The sequence below is a fragment of the Gavia stellata genome, chromosome 6 (genome assembly GCF_030936135.1).
Source record: "Gavia stellata isolate bGavSte3 chromosome 6, bGavSte3.hap2, whole genome shotgun sequence".
Classification (NCBI taxonomy): Eukaryota; Metazoa; Chordata; class Aves; order Gaviiformes; family Gaviidae; genus Gavia; species Gavia stellata.
In genome coordinates this window covers 502,501-516,616 of record NC_082599.1, presented here as the reverse complement: position 1 = coordinate 516,616, position 14,116 = coordinate 502,501, and the positions used below count along the sequence as shown (strand labels likewise).

At 73.5% G+C, this 14,116-nt stretch overlaps 1 protein-coding gene across 1 annotated transcript in view; it reads right to left on the bottom strand.

The window, feature by feature from the left end:
• The window catches only part of KCNH2 (potassium voltage-gated channel subfamily H member 2), a 15,889-nt gene extending 5,687 nt beyond the window's left edge, over positions 1–10,202 (bottom strand). The window contains 5 exon segments of the mRNA XM_059818731.1: positions 886–1,140; positions 1,997–2,443; positions 2,694–2,858; positions 9,122–9,352; positions 10,127–10,202. Of these exon segments, the coding sequence (XP_059674714.1) occupies positions 886–1,140; positions 1,997–2,443; positions 2,694–2,858; positions 9,122–9,352; positions 10,127–10,202 (1,174 nt within the window).
• Between the last annotated feature and the right edge of the window lie 3,914 nt (positions 10,203–14,116).

Sequence of the window (14,116 nt, the reverse complement as noted above, 5' to 3'; positions counted from 1 at the left end):
TGGTGCCTGCCCCGTGCTCCCCGCTGGGAACCCCCCGGGGACCCTACGTGCTGTGCAGGGTCCGTCCCAGCCGCGTGCCACCGTGCCATGGCACCCATCCCCGCACCCCGGCACAGGGAGCACAGCGGCTGGGGCCACCCCGGCTCATCCCCCCGAGGGGAGCGACGGGGACCCTCCCGATCCCACGGGGTGGGGGACAACGGCCACCCGGCACAGGCAGCGACAGCCCGCACCTCACACCCACTCTGGCATGCCCTGCTCGAGCCGGCCACGCCGGCACCTCACCGGGCAGAGGCACCCCAGGCACCCAACCGTGCCCTCAGCACCCTCCTGCAGCACCCAGCACCTCCCTGCAAGCTCCAGCATCATCCCACGAGCTCCAGCATCATCCCGCGAGCTCCAGCATAGCCCTGCGAGCTCCAGCACCTCCCTGCACGCTCCAGCACCTCCCTGCGAGCTCCGGCATCATCCCACGAGCTCCAGCATTGCCCTGCGAGCTCCAGCATCATCCCGTGAGCTCCAGCATAGCCCTGCCAGCTCCAGCACCTCCCTGCGAGCTCCAGCATCATCCCGTGAACTCCAGCATCATCCCGTGAACTCCAGCATAGCCCTGCGAGCTCCAGCACCTCCCTGCACGCTCCAGCACCTCCCTGCACGCTCCAGCATTGCCCTGCGAGCTCCAGCATCATCCCGTGAGCTCCAGCATAGCCCTGCCAGCTCCAGCACCTCCCTGCGAGCTCCAGCATGGCCCTGCGAGCTCCAGCATCGCCCAGCGCGCTCCAGCATCGCCCAGCGCGCTCGGGCAGCCAGCTGCCGTGAGAGCATCCTCTGGGCTCTGGCCATGCCCTGGGCAGTGCCCAGCCACCTCCGGCACCGCCCGGCCACCTCCGTCAGCCGGCGGCGTGGCGGGCGCCAGCGGGCTCACCTGGGTGACCTTCTCGGTGACGTTGTGGGTGCGGTCCTTCAGCTTGGTGGGGGCGATGATCTCCTTCTCGCCGGGCGGCGCGGCCAGGAAGGCGTCCGCCTTGAAGTCCACGAAGTTGAGGGTGATCTGGGGGATCTTGCTGATGGCCCGGTAGCGCATCAGGTCCGAGTCGGAGGTGGAGTTCAGCAGGGCGCTCCGGACGTTGTTCATGGCCCCTGGGCGGGGGGACCGTCACCACGGGGGGGCCACGGCCCCGCTGTCCCCCAGGGTGGGGGTCCCACGGCAGGCGAGGGGAGCTCTGGGGTGGGGGGGCCCCACGGTGGGCGAGGGGAGGGGGGAGCCCCGGGGCGAGGGGTCCCACGGCAGGCGAGAGGAGCGGGGAGCCCCGGGGTGGGGGCCCCCCCAGCCAGGCGCTGCAGGACCACGACCCGACAGCTCGCTATCGTTTACCGGGAATATAATTATTTTCCCCTTCCCTACAGCACTTAGCGGGACCGGGGGTTAACGAGGCAATTGCCGCCCGCTCCGGCGCTGCCAAGGGGATCGGGGGCTGCGGCCGGCGTGCCGGGGGGGGGGCGGGGGGCTGCGGGATGGGCTGGGGGGGTGCGGTGAGCCCCCCGACCCCGCACGGTGCAGCCGGGCAGGGGGTGAGCACCGGGCAGCCGGGCAGAGGACCCACACCGGGGCAGCCGCGGGTTCCCCACCGGGTGGGGGGGGCTCAGTGCCGTGCGGGGGGCTCAGGGCTGCCCCAGCCCACCCCACACGGGGCGAGGGGGGGCCCCACCAGGCACCGGAGCCACTGGCAGCACGGAGCATTACAGCGATGAGGAGCCTGACAGTGACGGGTGCCACCGCGGCCCTGTGCCGGCACCGCTGCCGAGGCGCCGGCAGCCCCCTCCGGCTGCGGCTGACAGCTGCCCCGGCGACCTGCGTGCCAGGAGACGGCCCTGGCCCTAACGAGCTGCCAGCGCTAATGACTTCACCCCACGGCTGCACGCTGCGCCGGGGCGAGAAGCTGCGGGTGCCGGTGCCGGTGCGTGCAAAGCCCGCGGTGCGCCGGCGGCGCCGTACCGGTGCTGGAGCCGCGGTGCATGCTGGCGCCGGTGCTGGCGTGGCGGTTGTGGCAGCGCTTGTCGCCCTCGCCCTTCATGGTCTCGATGTCGTCGACGGAGGAGGCGCGGCGCACGCTGTGGATGCTCTCGCGGGAGCGGCTCCGCGCCAGGCTGCAGTTGGAGAAGGCGGCGTGCAGGGCCAGGCGGTCGGCGCGCGGCGAGGAGTGGGTGACGGGCGCTTGCGCTCGGGGGGACCCGTCCCCCATCAGCGCCGCCTGGTCCTCGGGCTGGGCCCCCCCCGGGCAGCTGGGCTCCAGCGAGGAGGTGGCCTCCTCGGGGCCGGACTCGCTGCTCTGCTTGGAGAAGTCCACGACGACGGCGTCGGGCGGTTCCTGCGGCAGCGACTGCTTGCTGCCCGCCAGCGCCAGCAGCGCCGGCAGCTTCAGCCTGAAGGACTTGCTGCGCCCTGGACGGAGGAAGGGGCAGGGTGGGGGGCCACCCGCCAAACCCACCCCACGGGTGCTGCCCGCCGGCGGCCGGGGCACCCGATGCCCTCGCCACATGCCGTGTGGCACGGTGCTTTTGGCAGAGCCCGGCACCCGGGACGCGGGGTCTGCAGGAGCGGGGGTCCCGGCAGCCCCAGTGCCGCACCCAGCGCGGCGGTGCTGGCACAAGCCCCCCCCAGGCCGTGCCCCGTGCCCCGGCACCGGTCTTACCTGCGGGGAACCAGTTGGCGGGGGTGACCCAGTGGTTGGTGTCCTTGTCGGGCGAGCCCGGGCGCTCCTTCTCCATCACCACCTCGAAGTTCAGGATGAACATGATGACGGCCCCATCCTCGTTCTTCACCGGCACCACGTCCACCAGGCACAGGAAGCAGCTGCCTGCGGGGAGGGGGGGGCGCGCTCAGCACCGTGGCGGCACGGCCCCCCCTGTCCCTGCCGGGCACCCCCTCCCGCCCCCCGCCCTGGGGGGCAAGAACTTGCTGACTCAGCAGGATGCCAGCCCCGCTGCAGCTGCATCACGGGGGGAAACTGAGGCACGAGAGGGTGGGAGGGGCCCCGTTTCCCCAGAGCCCCCCAAAACACCCCAGGGACCGTGCGGGGCGGGTGGGGGGGCTGGGGCGGACAGCGCTGGGGGCAGTCGGGGTGCCGGGCCAGGCTTAAGCCGCTCAGGACTCGTTAACAGCTGCAGCGTTAATCCCGCTGCCGCAGCTGGGAGCTCAGCTGGGCCGGGGCAGCCCGGGGGGGCCGGGGGCAGCCCGGGGTAACCTCTCCTGCCTGGGGACAGGGCAGCATCCCGCACCCCCCCAGTGCCCTGCCGTGGGGCCGGCCGGAGCCAGCGCCTCTCGCCCTGGGGGTCCCCATCCGCCCCGGGGGGTGCTGCGGGGGTCTCGGCAGCCCCCCCCCCGTCACACAGCATCCCCGGCCCCTCCCCGGCACCTGCGATGGCACAGCGGGACACGGCACGGGGCGGGGGACAAGCGTGTGACGCCGCGGCACTGGATCATCCCCGCGCTGCACCCCCGAGCCGTGGCCCCCGCTGCACCCCACACGGCGTCCCCCCCGCTGGCAGCAGGCCCGGCAGCCTGCACCGGGGAGCCTGGCACAACGGCCGCCAGCTGGCACCGGCACCGTCCCCGTCCCCAACCCCGTATGGGGAATCCCTGCCCGCACGTGGGGCTGTGGGCAGGGGGCCAGCGCCGCAGGAGGCGTGAGGCACAACACAGCGCGGCACGGCACGGCACGGCACGGGCCATAGCGGGGTGCCCGGCTGGGCCGCCCACCACGGGGGGATTAGCGGCACCGACACATGGCCGCCCCGCGCCGCTGGCAGCTTTGCTTCATCCTCACCCACCCGGCACCCCGCTCCCGTGGGAAATCCTAATCCCCCTGATCCCCCCCGGCTGCCGAACACGCACCAGCGCCGGCTCCCGGCCCTCCCGCCCGCGGCTGCCCTATCCCGCTGCCGGCCGGGGTCCGGCCATGGGGCGGTGGCGGGACCCCCGCACGGGGACACGCAGACCTCACCTTGCTGCCGGCGGGGCCTCCGGGCGGGGGGTGAGGGGGTCAGGGTCCCACGGCCCCAGCCCCACGCGCCCCTGCGGCTGCAGGCGCGCAGACCCCCGCCCCACGCGGGCCGGGGGGTACGGGGGGGCCCCGAGTCTGGCCGTGGCCTCGGCCACCCGGGGTGGTGGAGGGGACCCCCCCGGTGCACGGCCCCCCCCAGCCGCCCCCCCGGCCCCGCCGCCGAGCTCAGGGGCTGCGGCCCTTGGCACCGCTGCCGCCGCGCCGGCTTTATGCCTAAATATGGCTGTGGGCAGCAGCCGCCGGCGCCCTGGGACGGCCACGCCACGCCACGCCATGCCACGCCACGCCACGCACCCCAGGGTCCCGGTCCGGCCCCCGCGGCCACCAGCCAGCCCCGGCCCCGGCCACCCCCGGGCTGCCGCCCGTGGGGCTGGGAAATGGGGCGCAGGACCGTTTTGGGGTGCAGCGGGGATGGGGGACACCCTGGTGGGGTGCAGGGCTCGGGGCACCGAAACACGGGAACTCCCCACGCCCGCGGTGCGGTGCCGGCCTGGGGGAGAAGCGGGGGCTGCGCTGAGCCCCCTGCCCCACACAGCATCCCCCAGCACCCCACGGCATCCCCCTGCTCCCCACGGCATCCCCCCAGCCCCCCACATGTCACCCCCACACCCTGTCCCCCTCCCCTGGCCGTGCCCCCCCCCCGTGCCCCCTCCATGCCAGGGCTGCACGAACTGGTGCCCCCCCCCCAAAGGACTGGGGGGTCCTGCACCCCCCACAGCCCCCCCGGACTTGGGGACCCCGTAGACGAGTGATGGGGACCGAACGTGCCCCACGATGCAGGGGGGGTTGGGGAGGGGGTGCACGGCGCTGGCAGGCGGCTCCCCCCTACAGGGTGCGCCCTGCACCCCAAATGCACCCACACGCCTCCAGACCCGCGCCCCAAACCCCCCCACCCCCCACCCCCCGCCCCCCAGACCCACGCGCACCCCACACACTCCCTCGCCGCACCCCCCACCCTGCACCCCCGGCACCCCAGGGGGCTGCGCTGCTCCTCCCGACCGCCAGGGGGCAGCAGCGGGACACGCCCACCCCCCCCATCCCCCCATGACCCGCACCCCACAGCCCGCCCCATCCCCGCACCCACCCTGCACCCCACTGCCCCGGGCACCCCGCGCACCCCACCCCGCAGCCTGCACCCCACAGCGTGCCCCCACCCTGCACCCCACGCTGTGCACGGGGCACCCCAGCACCCCGCACCCCCCCCCGCACCCCCCCCCAGCCACACTCACCCCGCACCCCCCCCACCCACACTCACCCTGCACCCCCATCCCTGCACCCCACGCTGCGCACTCCGTACCGCACCGGGCACCCCGCGGCACAGTTAGACGGCACCGGGCGCCCCCCCCCTCCCGGCTGCGCACAGCCCCCACCGTGCCACGGGGACCCCCCAGCTCCGCACCCCGGTGCTGTGACCCGAGGACCGGCCGGGCGCGGGCACCCCGGACACGCCACCGCTCCCGCTGGCAAACCCCGCCGCGATCCCTGTCCCACACTGCCCCGGGCGCGGGGTCCCCACCGGACCCCCCCCCGGGTCACCCCACGCCGGTGCTGGCACGCTGCTCACCGGCCCCGCAGGGCCGAGACCGTGGGCACGCGGCCTGGCTCCCGCGCCGCGGCGAGGGCGCGACCTTGCCCGGGCAGCCCCGGCGGGAGCTGACGTGCCTCGATGCTCCTCGCCAGCCCTCCCGGCCCGCGGCTGCCGAGCTGCCAGCGCCGTGCCAGTGCGGTGCCCGCGGTGGGGCTTGGCCGGGCCGGGGAAGCCCTGACGGCACGGGGGGAGCGCCTGCACCCAGACGTGCCAGCTTGTGCCGGGCAGGCGGGCACTGGGAGCCTGGGCCGGCTCCTTCACACCCTCGGCCTGGCTCGCAGCCTGTGCCGACGGCCGGGGACACGCGCTGCCGCAGCCGGCCCTGGCCCCAGGTAACCCCAAAGGCCATCGGCGGTGTGGGGTCCGTGCCCCCTCCCTGCCGCAGACATGGTGCCGCACCGCGGCGGCTGCCCTGGTGAGCCCAAGGCCGTCCCTGCGGGGACGCAGCTCCCCCGCGGCTGCCGCGACCTTCCGGCGTCCCCGGCAGCGACGGGGCTGTATAAACAACGTCGCTCAAAACTAATGGCTGCAGCAGCAGCTGGCGACGCGGCGGGGCCCAGCCGGCTCTCGCGGCACGGCACTGCCGCACAGGGCACAACCGCAGCCCAGGGCCGTGCCAGGACAGGCCGGTGGGGTGCCACGGCAGGGGCTCGGTGGTGGGGGGCTGCCGGGGTTGAGGAGCGGGGTTCAGCGCCGCAGCACAGCCGCGAGGGCACCGATGGGATGAGCGATGGCAGCCGTGCCGGCGAGGCGCGGCGGGGCCCAGCCGCGAGGCCGGAGCTGGCGGCAGCGGGGTCCCTGCCCCGCGGCAGCTGGGGGGTGCGGGTGCTCGGGGTCCCCAGGCGCAGCGAGGGGCGTGGGGCAGCAGGTGGGACCCCTCCTCCCGAGCACCCCACGCCTGCTCTCCCAGCGCAGCCGGCAGCCCCCCCTGTCCTCGCCCCGCGGTGGCAGGCAGTGCCGGCACTGCGGCACGCTGCCCGGTGGGGAGAGGCGACGCCACCGCCGCAGCCCCAGCAGCCAGGACCCACCGCAACAGCCCCCCCGACACGGGATGGATCTGCGGGTAGAGGAAAACCCCATATCCCAGGGGTCGGACGCCGCCGGGGGGTCCCGCTGCCCCCAACGCTGCCCCTCGCCGCGCCCCTGCCCCATGGGTGACGGCAGCCGGGTCCCCGCAGAGCCCCCCTCCCGGCCTCCCCCGGCCGCGGCAGGGATGGGTTAAGGAGCAGCTCCCCGGCCACCGCACGCACCCGCTGCTGCTGCCGCCTATAAATATCCCATCGGAAACACCGCACTCCCCAGGGATGTGGCGCGGGCAGCACTGCCGCAGCACCAGCCGCCTCCGCCGGCACCCGCTGCCACGCGTCCCGGGGTGCCCCCCCCCAGCCCGCAGGCAGGGGAAGCCCCATCCCCACGCCAGGGCCTGGGGCAGCTGGGGACCCCCCCCATCACCCCCAGGCCCCCCCATCCTGCCTCCCCACGGGTCCCACAGCAGCACCCAAGAGCCCAGGCCGGGGCGGAAGGGTGCCGGGAGCCCCCGCACTGCTTGGGGGGGGCAGCTGGGGGGTCTGGGGTGTTCTGCTGCGGCACCGCCCTGGGAGCCTGGCCCCCCCCGGCTTAGTGCTGGGGGGGGCTTGGGGGGAGCCGCGGGAGCCCCCTGCCCAGGGCGAGGGGCCGGGGGACACAGACCCCACTCCCACCCTCTCCCCCCACGGGGGGCTGGAGACACGGCGCCTCGTCCCACCCAGGCTGGGGGGGCACTGGGGGGCAGAGCACCCCCAGGGGCACACACAGCCCCGGCACCCCCATGCTCCCGCCCCGGAGGAGCTGCCGGCTCAGCCTGCCTGCACCCATCCTGCCCGGAGCCGGAGACACGGAGCACCGGCAGCCGGTAGGCAGGAGCCGGCCGCGGATGCCGCCTGGGAGCGCGGCAGCCGGAGGGATCCCGGCAGGACCACGAGCTCCGTCCCCGTCGGTTGGCACGTGCCAGCCAGCAAGCGCTGGGCCAGGCAATTAGCACAGCCCTAACGAGGACTCATGAAGCGCTGCCCGAGCCAGGCCGTGGGGCTGCCGGGAGGGAGCAGCCACGTGCTGCCTGCGCCCCGCCAGCCCCGGGCACCGCTCACGGGTCCAAAGTGCACCGGCACCAGGTGCGCCCGCCTCGCTGCCGCGGCTGACGGCCCCATCTGTGCCAGGCACCGCGACGCCCGGCAGAGCCGCAGCCGGCCGTGGCGGGACTGGGCCAGGGCAAGGACCGGGGTCTCCCTCCACACTCCCCTCACCCCACTCAGCACCCCGGAGCCCTCGGCAGCCGCCCCGGTCCCAGCCGGGCCCCCCCTGCACCCCGTGTCCCAGAGGCCAAGCAGCAGTGGGGAGCCGAAGCCGGCGCGGCTCCACGTGGCGGCTGCCAGCAGAGCCGGTGCGGGGCCGGCAGCTGGGAACCAGCTTTGTTTACTCTGCGCGCCGGAACCGGGGCCGAGTGCCGAGAGCCGGAGACAGCTGCCGCGAGAGCCGAGACACCTGGCGCAGGCACCGGTGGGGCCGCGGCATGGGGCAGCCCCAGCACCGCCAACGCGGGGCGGCCGGTGCCAGCCCAAGCACAGGCACCGCGGGGCCCAGCACCCACCTGCCGGCACAGTCACCCGGCGCAGGGACCCCCGGGACCAGCACCGCGACGCCCAACGCAGGCTCAAGCCCCGTGGCCCCAATGGCTCGCTCCGGGGCTGGTCACAGTGCAGCGCCGGTGTCCCACCCAGCTGTGGGGCAGCCATGGGGCAGCCATGGGGCAGCCGGAGCCATGGGACGGAGCTGGCTGAGCCGCTGCCGGCGGGTCAGGATCTGGCCTGGGCCAGTGACGCCACATGGCAGAGCAAGGGCAGGGCAGGACGGGGGCTGCCCCCCCGGCTGCCCCCTCCCCTTCCCCGGCACGCAGACCGCGCTGCCCCGAATCGTGGCCCCCCACCGCTCCCCATGTCCTTTCTCTGGGGCAGCCCAGTGCCCCCGCACCCCACATTACCCCCCGCTGCAGTCCCCTGCAGCGGGTCACAGCACGCTGCTCATGGCTCCAGCCCCATGGCCCCAGCCCCACGGCCCGTGGCTTCCCGGCACCTCAACCGGCGGCCCCCGGCACCGTTGCCCTGCTGGGAGCCATGGTAGCAGCCGCGGAGGGCTGCGGACCCCCGCCTGCGCCGGTGCTGGCCGCGCAGGACAAACCCCCACCCCCGGGGTCAGACGCGCTGCCCCTCGGCACACAGGCACCAGCCGCCGGTGCCAGGCTCCTGCCCGCACCGGCACCACGCGCCACCCACGGCGCGGCGGGGCCCGGCACGGCTGATGGATGGGCACGGCGCAGCCTCACGCCTCGGCGGGCCGTTAACTCGAGGGTCTGTCTGCCTGTGACGGACGGCCGCCCTCACCCCCGCGCAAATAATGGTCAATCTCCGCCGGCCGCGGCGGCGCGGGTCCCTACCGTCCTTGCGGTAGAAGCAGATCTCCACCTTGCGCTCCTCGGCACCCAGCAGCGCCTGGGCGATCTGGGCGGCGGCGCCGCGCTGGGTGCGGGGCCCGTGGAGGAAGTCGCAGGTGCTGGGCTTCTGCATCACCTCCGCCCGCGAGTACCCGCACAGCTGGCAGAAGCCGTCGTTGCAGTAGATCACCGCGCAGTTCTCCACCCGGGCGTTGGCGATGATGAACTTGCGGCCTGGGGGAGACGGGAGGGTCAGCCCCACGCCGCCCCCCCCCAGCCCGGCGCCCCACGGCGAGGCTTCGCTCTGTCCGTCCGTCCACCCATCCGTCCATCCGCGCCTCTGGGCTCCCAGTGACCGCGCGCCCCGCGAGCCGCGCCGGGGGACCCCCCGAGCCGCCGGCACCACCGCCATCACCACGGGGACCCCACCGCCGCCGGCCCCCGGGGAGCAGCGCCGCAGCCCGAGGCTGGGCCGCACCAGCCCTCCCCACGGCACAACGCTGCCGCAGCACCGCCGGCACGTGGCCTGTCCACCGGCGCGGTGACACCCCACGGCTCTGCCCCACGGGGCGGCATCACCCCCAGGCCGCTCGCCTGTCCCCGCCGGTGATGCTCCGGGCGTGACCCCAGAAAGGTGCCGGGGACCCCCTGGCCCCCCCAGTCCAGGGAAAGGTGTCCCCCTGCCAAACCCGCTGCCGGGCCTCCGCCGCTGCCCAGCGCGGCGGGTCGGGGAGGCCGCGGGCTGGCTGGGCCCCCCGCCCGGTGAGCCGGCATCGGAGGCTCCGTCGCCACCGGCACTCGGGGACCGGGGGGACCCCCCAGCAGCGCAGCACCCCTGCCCTGGGGCCGGGGCCTCGTGGGGCCGGGGCAGGCGGCGGCACCGTCCATCCGTCCGTCCGTCCGTCCGTCCTGGTCACCCGCACCCCCAGCCCGGCCCGCAGCCACCGGCGCCCCCCGGCACCCCCCGACCCCCGGCGGCCCCGTCCCCCCCCCCCGCGCCCCACTCACTCTGCCCCTCGAACTTGCGGATGATGGTGTCCAGGAAGGTGTTCTGGGGGGCGACGTGCCCCCGCCGCACCGGCATCCTGCCCGGCCCATGGGGCAGCGCCGCCGCCCGCTCCGCTCCGCCGGCCCCGGGGCGGGGGGGGGGCGCGGGGGGAGGCGGCCCCGCGCCGCGGGGGGTCCCGCTGCCCTTGAGCCAAGGACGGCGCCGACGGGGCGGCTCCGACGGCGGCGGGGCGGGGGGGGGGGGCGGCCCCGGGGCGGCGGGATGCGGGGCGGGCGCGCAGGGGTTAAGGCCGGGCCCTCCCCCGCGCGGTGCCCGGTGCGGGTGCCGGTGCCCCCCCCCGCTCTACCCGCTCGGTGCGCGCCGCGGCGGGCGCAGCATCGGCCTTATTTAGTCAAGGAGCGGCGGGGGGGGACGGAGCCCCCGCCCCGCCCGGCTCGGCCCGGCTCGGCTCGGCCCGGCTCGGCTCGGTTCGGCGGGGCTCGGCTCGGCTCGGCTCGGTTCGGCGGGGCTCGGCTCGGCTCGGCTCGGCTCGGCTCGGCCCGGCGGGGCGCGGCGGGCGCTGCGTGTTGACAGCCGGGCCCGCGGGGCGGGGCGAGCGCGGCCGCAACCAATGGCCGCGGGGGGGGTGGGTGGGGAGGGCCCCCCCGCCACGCCCCTCCCGGGGCGCCCACCGGCCCGACCCCCCATCCCGGGGATCCCCCGCGCCCCGCCGAGCCGAGCGCCCCGCACCCCCTTTCACCGCGCCCCCTCCAGCCCCCCCGTCCCGCCCAACCCCCTCCCCAGGTGCCCCCACCCCCCCCCCGCGCTCAGCACCCCAAAACCTGCCCCCCCCCCGACCCCCCCCGGCCCTTCCCGCAGCCGGGCCACCAACCCAGGCAGGCGGGGGGGGACACCGGGACACCGGGAGAACCGGACACTGGGACACCGGGACACCGGGACACTGGGACACGGGGACACCCGGACACCGGGACACCCACACACCAGGACACTGCGACACCAGGACACCTGGACACCAGGACACTGGGACACCGGGACACCCGGACACCAGGACACCTGGACACCAGGACACTGGGACACCGGGACAACCGGACACTGGGGCACTGGGACACCGGGACACCCGGACATCAGGACACTGGGACACCTGGACACCAGGACACCAGGACACTGGGACACCGGGACACTGGGACACCTGGACACTGGGACACCCAGACACCAGGACACCAGGACACTCAGACACCCGGACACCAGGACAACTGGACACCAGGGCACTGGGGCACTGGGACACCAGGACACTGGGAGACCCGGACACCGGGACACCAGGGCACTGGGACAACTGGACACCAGGACACTGGGACACCAGGACACCAGGAAACTGCAACACCAGGACACTGGGACACCTGGACACCAGGACACTGGGACAACCAGACACCAGGACACCGGGACACTGGGGCACTGGGACACGGGGACACCGGGACACGGGGACACCTGGACACGGGGACACCTGGACACCGGGACACCAGGACACTGGGACACCGGGACACTGGGACACCCAGACACCGGGACACCAGGACACTCGGACACCCGGACACCAGGACAACTGGACACCAGGGCACTGGGGCACTGGGACACCGGGACACTGGGAGACCCAGACACCAGGACACCAGGGCACTGGGACACCTGGACACCAGGACACTGGGACACCAGGACACCAGGAAACTGCAACACCAGGACACTGGGACACCTGGACACCAGGACACTGGGACAACCAGACACCAGGACACCGGGACACTGGGGCACTGGGACACCTGGACACTGGGACACAGGGACAACCGGACACCGGGACACCCGGACACTGGGACACCCAGACACCCACACACCAGGACACTGCGACACCAGGACACCGGGACACCTGGACACCGGGACACTGGGACACCAGGACACCAGGACACCTGGACACCAGGACACTGGGACACCAGGACACTGACAACAGAACACCATGACACTGTGACACCGGGACACTGGGACACCGGGACACCAGGACACTAGGACACTGGGACACCAGGACACCGCGACACTGTGACAGCAGGATGCCAGGACACCTGGACACCAGGACGCTAGGACGCCGGGACATTGGGACACCAGGACACCATGACACTAGGATACTGTGACACCAGGACATTGGACGCCAGGACACCGGGACACCGGGACACCAGGACACTGTGACGCTGTGACACCGTGACACCAGGACACTGGGACACCGGGACACTGGGACTCTGGGACACTGGGACACCAGGATACTGCTGTGACACCATGACACTGGGACACCAGGACACCAGGATGCCAGGAGACCAGGATACTGCGATGCCAGGACAACAGGACACTGGGTTGCTGGGACACCAGGACACCGGGACGCTGGGACACCAGGACTCCTGGACACCAGGACACCGGGACACTGGGGCGCTGGGACGCTGGGACACCAGGACGCTGAGACACCAGGACACCGGGACACCAGGACACCGGGACACTGGGACACCAGGACACTGGGACACCTGGACGCCGGGACACTGGGACACCGGGACACCAGGACACCAGGACACCTGGATGCCAGGACACTGGGACACCGGGACACTGGGACACCAGGACACCGGGACACCAGGATGCTGGGGCCTGGCAGGGCCAGTGCAGCCACCAGGAGCGGGCAGAGCCTCCAAGCACAGGCACCCGCCGGGCCCTGGGGAGGGGGCTCCCCCCCCACACCCGGACCCCCCCAGCGCAGCCCCCCCCGGGCCGCCCCCCCCCGCCCTGAGGGCCGGGTCCCGGGAGCCGCCAGCGGGGTCACACGGGGTCACATGGGGTCACGCGGGGTCAGGGTCACCCTGGGGTCTGGGGGCAGGGCCCATGGGGGGCAGCCCCGTGTCCCCCCATGCTGGGGCTGGCACCCCCTGACACCCGCCGGGTCCCAGTATGGCCCAGTGCTGGGCCCAGTCCTGGTGCTGGGTTCGGATGCTGGGCCCAGTGCTGGGCCCAGTCCCAGTGCTGACTCCCAGTCTCAGTCCCTGTTCTGGTCCCAGTCCCAGTCCAGTCCCAGTTCCAGTCCCAGTCCTAGTCCCAGTTCTCATCCCAGTGCAGTCCAATTCCAGTCCCAGTTCTGGTCCCAGTCCCAGTGCTGATGCTGTGTACCGGTTCTGGTGCTGATCCCAGTCCCAGTCCAGTCCAGTTCCAATCCAGTCCCAGTCCAGTTCCAGTGCCAGTCCCAGTCCAGTTCCAATCCAGTCCCAGTTCAGTCCCAGTCCCAGCTCCAGTTCCAGTTTCAGTTCCAATCCAGTCCCAGTTCAGTCCCAGTCCCAGTTCCAGTTCCAGTTTCAGTTCCAATCCAGTCCCACGCCTGTCCCAGTCCAGTTCCAGTCCCAGTCCTAGTCCCAGTTCTCATCCCAGTGCAGTCCAATTCCAGTCCCAGTCCTGGTCCCATTCCCAGTCCTGATGCTGTGTACCGGTTCCGGTGCTGATCCCAGTCCCAGTCCTGGTCCCAGTCCCAGTCCCAGTCCTGATGCTGTGTACCGGTTCCGGTGCTGATCCCAGTCCCAGTCCAGTCCAGTTCCAATCCAGTCCCAGTCCAGTTCCAGTGCCAGTCCCAGTCCAGTTCCAATCCAGTCCCAGTTCAGTCCCAGTCCCAGCTCCAGTTCCAGTTTCAGTTCCAATCCAGTCCCACGCCTGTCCCAGTCCAGTTCCAGTTGCAGTTTCAGTTCCAATCCAGTCCCACGCCTGTCCCAGTCCAGTTCCAGTCCCAGGCTCAGTCCAGTCTCAATCCCAGTCCTAGTCCAAGTCCAAATCCAAACCCAGTCCCAGTCCCATTCGGTCCAGTCCCAATCCCAGTCCAGTTCCAGTCCCACTCCAGTCCCAGTCCTGGTCCCAGTCCAATTTCAGTCCCAATCCCAGTCTGAGTCTCAGTCCCTGTCCAGTCCAGTCCCAGTCCCAGTCCAGTCCCAGTC